The 3,015-nt window shown below is 52.4% G+C and overlaps 1 protein-coding gene across 1 annotated transcript; it reads right to left on the reverse strand.

Annotated features, from left to right (window-relative positions):
- Nucleotides 1-334: 334 nt before the first annotated feature.
- Nucleotides 335-2,323, reverse strand: LOC34618990 (coatomer subunit epsilon-2). The gene is made up of 7 exons (XM_026334139.1): nucleotides 2,066-2,323; nucleotides 1,778-1,938; nucleotides 1,549-1,624; nucleotides 1,361-1,418; nucleotides 1,140-1,235; nucleotides 818-891; nucleotides 335-424 (listed from the first exon to the last, which is right to left on the reverse strand). Exons 1-7 carry the CDS (start codon nucleotides 2,321-2,323, stop codon nucleotides 335-337), a joined length of 813 nt encoding a protein of 270 aa, XP_026189924.1.
- Nucleotides 2,324-3,015: the final 692 nt, after the last annotated feature.

The raw sequence follows: 3,015 nt of genomic DNA on the forward strand, positions 1-3,015 counted from the left end.
GCACTGTTAGGAAATCCGGCTGTCAGCCGTCTGCAGCAACGCACGACACGAGAAACGATCTGGCGTCTACGCATACGTCAACAAAGCGTGTTTTCTGGATGTAGAAGAAAAAGCAGGCATGCCTCTGGTTCCCCTGCGAGGACAGCAGTGTGTGTGTGTGCGAATGTTGGGTGGTGGCTCCGTAAGCTGCATTTGCAGTGGGGCAAATGGATGTGCGCATCTATTTCTCCATCGTTAGGAAGCTGGAAAGGGTGCCTCGATAAACCCAGCAGCTTCCACCACTGCCACTCTGTGAAGGGCCCTTATATGGAAAAGCTGTGCTGAGACGAATCGCTTACTCAGAGAGCTCATCTGCAAGCGCATTCTTGTGGAGTCTTCTAAAGCAGCAAATCGCATTGCACAAAGCGGACTCATCCCACGGTGCCTGAAAAAAGGGTAGCACGGATATCAAAGGGAAGGCGTCAATAGGGCCTGCGGGGGAAGACGGAAACAAAAACCAGGGGGAACTGAGGCAACATGTATAGCGGTGGAGTCTGTCTCCACGTAATTTTGATTATGCAGGGGTTAGGGCAGAGGAATGGCTGGGCTGCATCCGACGGGTGTCCTATGCATGAATACATAGAACTTTGTATTGAGGTATATAAACTCGGCTAGCTCGAAGGACAGAGGAAGAAGTGATGGAATCAATCAGCCTGGGGGGAGGGGGAAAGGGAAGGAAAGGAAAACGAGAGCCCTTTCACAAGCTGCCATGAACGAGTGGTACGATGTGCTGAAAAATGAAAACGAGTGTGCAGCGCAGACAGCGCGAAAGGCAGACCACGGTGAGAAGGTTGTTGAGGCGTTCGCTAGCCGTCTGAAAGTCGCCCCGCTGCATTGCACAGGCAGCCCGTCCTAAGCAACAAAAGAAGACGCATGCAAGGAGCACGTAGCTGGTCGTCTGCGGGGTAGCTGGCTAGATCAAGGGGGGCACACGGTTGGGAGCTGCGTGGAAATCTTCTTCATGAGATGGGAATGAGCGACGGACGCGAGGGATGATGCACGAACATCCGAGGCATACCTCCAAAAGAGCCGAAGGGGTGTGCAAAGGTATACGACAAAAGATGTAAGGGCCATCAGCACACCGATGGAAATACACATACCGTTTTCAATGAGCGCTGAGACGTCGCCTGCCCTCAGAGAGAGAGCCATTTCAGCATCTGTTAGGGAGGCCTCCGCCGAAACTGCATCTCCCTCCCCTGAAACAAGCAATCTTTGCAGTTTGGCCACGAGTGTATGAGGATGAGCCGGATCTCATTGGTTCATGCAGTGGCTTGCTCCTAAGCGGAATTTTCTCGCCAATCTTACATGCATAGAAACTCACAGAGATGATAAAGGGCGCGCGAAATCGACTGCTCCGCCGTCTCGTAGGCGCCGCTCGCCTGAAGCAGCAGCCAAACCGAATGTTTCAGCGTCGGGATCTAACACCACAACAATGAATGGGCTAGAAAAAAAGAGCAAACATTAAAAAGCGCAAGCACATACGGCTTCGAGGAGATAAAGGAGGCTTACAATATCGCTTTCTAGCTGCATCTTAGCCCTGTCCTCCCGGTGTATCCGCAGCAGCAACTGCAGCCGCAGCGCTCGCCTGCAAGAGCAGATGCAGACCACGCAGACAGCGCGTGCACACACATACACACACACACAGAGACACACATCCCTTCAACAGCACGATCAAAGCTGCACTCATACAAAGCCTATGCAGAACGACAAACGCTGCACCAGAAGCCGCTAAACTCACATTTCGGGAGTCGTACAGTTGTTACACAGTTGCAGTGCTCCCACAGGGTTTGTTTCGGCTGCAGATGCCGCTGCCAGGAATGCAGCGGCTGCGCAGGTTCTCCCTAGCTCCTGTAGCTGCTTCTGCATCTGTTGTCGCTCTGGATGCTGCTCTGTTTGACACTGAGGTAGAACCAAAACAGCATTACTCAGGCCTTGCCAAGGACGCTGCAGTATGAGCTGTGATAAAGGCAAGTCGCTCGTACATGCCGCAGTCATCATCATCATCCGCAATAAAGCAACAGCTTACATATCTTGTCGACAACAGAAAGAGTGCAAGGGCCTGTATGGCAGGGTTGCTGCAATGGAGCATTTGCTGTAGTTGTTGTGGGTGCTGCTTTTGCAGCACATGCGGCGACTGCAATAGCAGTTGTTTTTGTTGCTCGCAGGCTGCCACCAAGAACTCTCGCTGCTGCTCTGTATAGCTGTCGGTTGCTCGTATCGCCGATGCTTCGGCTCCGGCAGCTTTGTAGTACCCTGCTGCATACAGCTGCAGCGCCTGCAGCATCACGCATAAGAAAGCACGCGCACACGAACAGCGCTTGACACAGCAGTTTCTACGGCTGCTGCCCCTTCAGCTGCCTCGGGTTTACTCAATGCCGCGAAGTAATAGCAACTCATGACGTGATAGGACGCATTCTTCATTACCCTTCATTAGAGCGACTTGCCGCTAGGCTGATGCAGTGTGGTCCTGTACTTGTACCCCAGATGCAGATAGAGCAGAAGGCTTTGTATAAGCGCCGCAGTTAGGCTCACCTCAGTAAGAGGGCTCTCCATTGTGTCGATGTCGTTTGCTGCTGGCGTGTCAACTTGTATTGCTGGGGCGGCCGTAGAGATGTGAACGCAGTGGAATGCCACAGGTCGCCCTCTTTAATTTACAGTGAGCCTAGTAGCTCATAATTTATGTTCCATGTACACCGTTTCTATGTGTCGTTGTGTAATTGCTGCAACCATTGCTTTCCAGGCCGCTGCCGCATGCAATTGAACGCAGCTGCAGACAGGGCAGGAGCGCCCACAACAGTAGGAAGTCTCGAGTTGGATTTCCTTCTCCTTTGGCCTTTAAATCTGTGCATGTTTCTGGTCTGTAGACATGCCTTTTCGTGGCCTATTCGTCCATGTATTCCGTACAGCTGCTTCCCCGGCAATAGGTCGGGGGCCGTTCTCCAGTTTTAACGCCTTTCTCGAAGATACCGCACTCCA

The sequence above is a fragment of the Cyclospora cayetanensis genome, unplaced genomic scaffold (genome assembly GCF_002999335.1).
Source record: "Cyclospora cayetanensis isolate NF1_C8 unplaced genomic scaffold, CcayRef3 CcayRef3_contig_37, whole genome shotgun sequence".
Classification (NCBI taxonomy): domain Eukaryota; phylum Apicomplexa; class Conoidasida; order Eucoccidiorida; family Eimeriidae; genus Cyclospora; species Cyclospora cayetanensis.

Bases quoted from the DNA above. Each gene is read 5' to 3' on its own strand.
- LOC34618990 (XM_026334139.1), bottom strand. From the start codon at position 2,323: ATGCTGCAGGCGCTGCAGCTGTATGCAGCAGGGTACTACAAAGCTGCC. The intron at 1,625-1,777 runs GTGAGTTTAGCG...CTGCTCTTGCAG, and splicing joins AACTGTACGACTCCCGAAAT to GCGAGCGCTGCGGCTGCAGT. The intron at 892-1,139 runs GTATGTGTATTT...TTTGTTGCTTAG, and splicing joins CTCAGCGCTCATTGAAAACG to GACGGGCTGCCTGTGCAATG.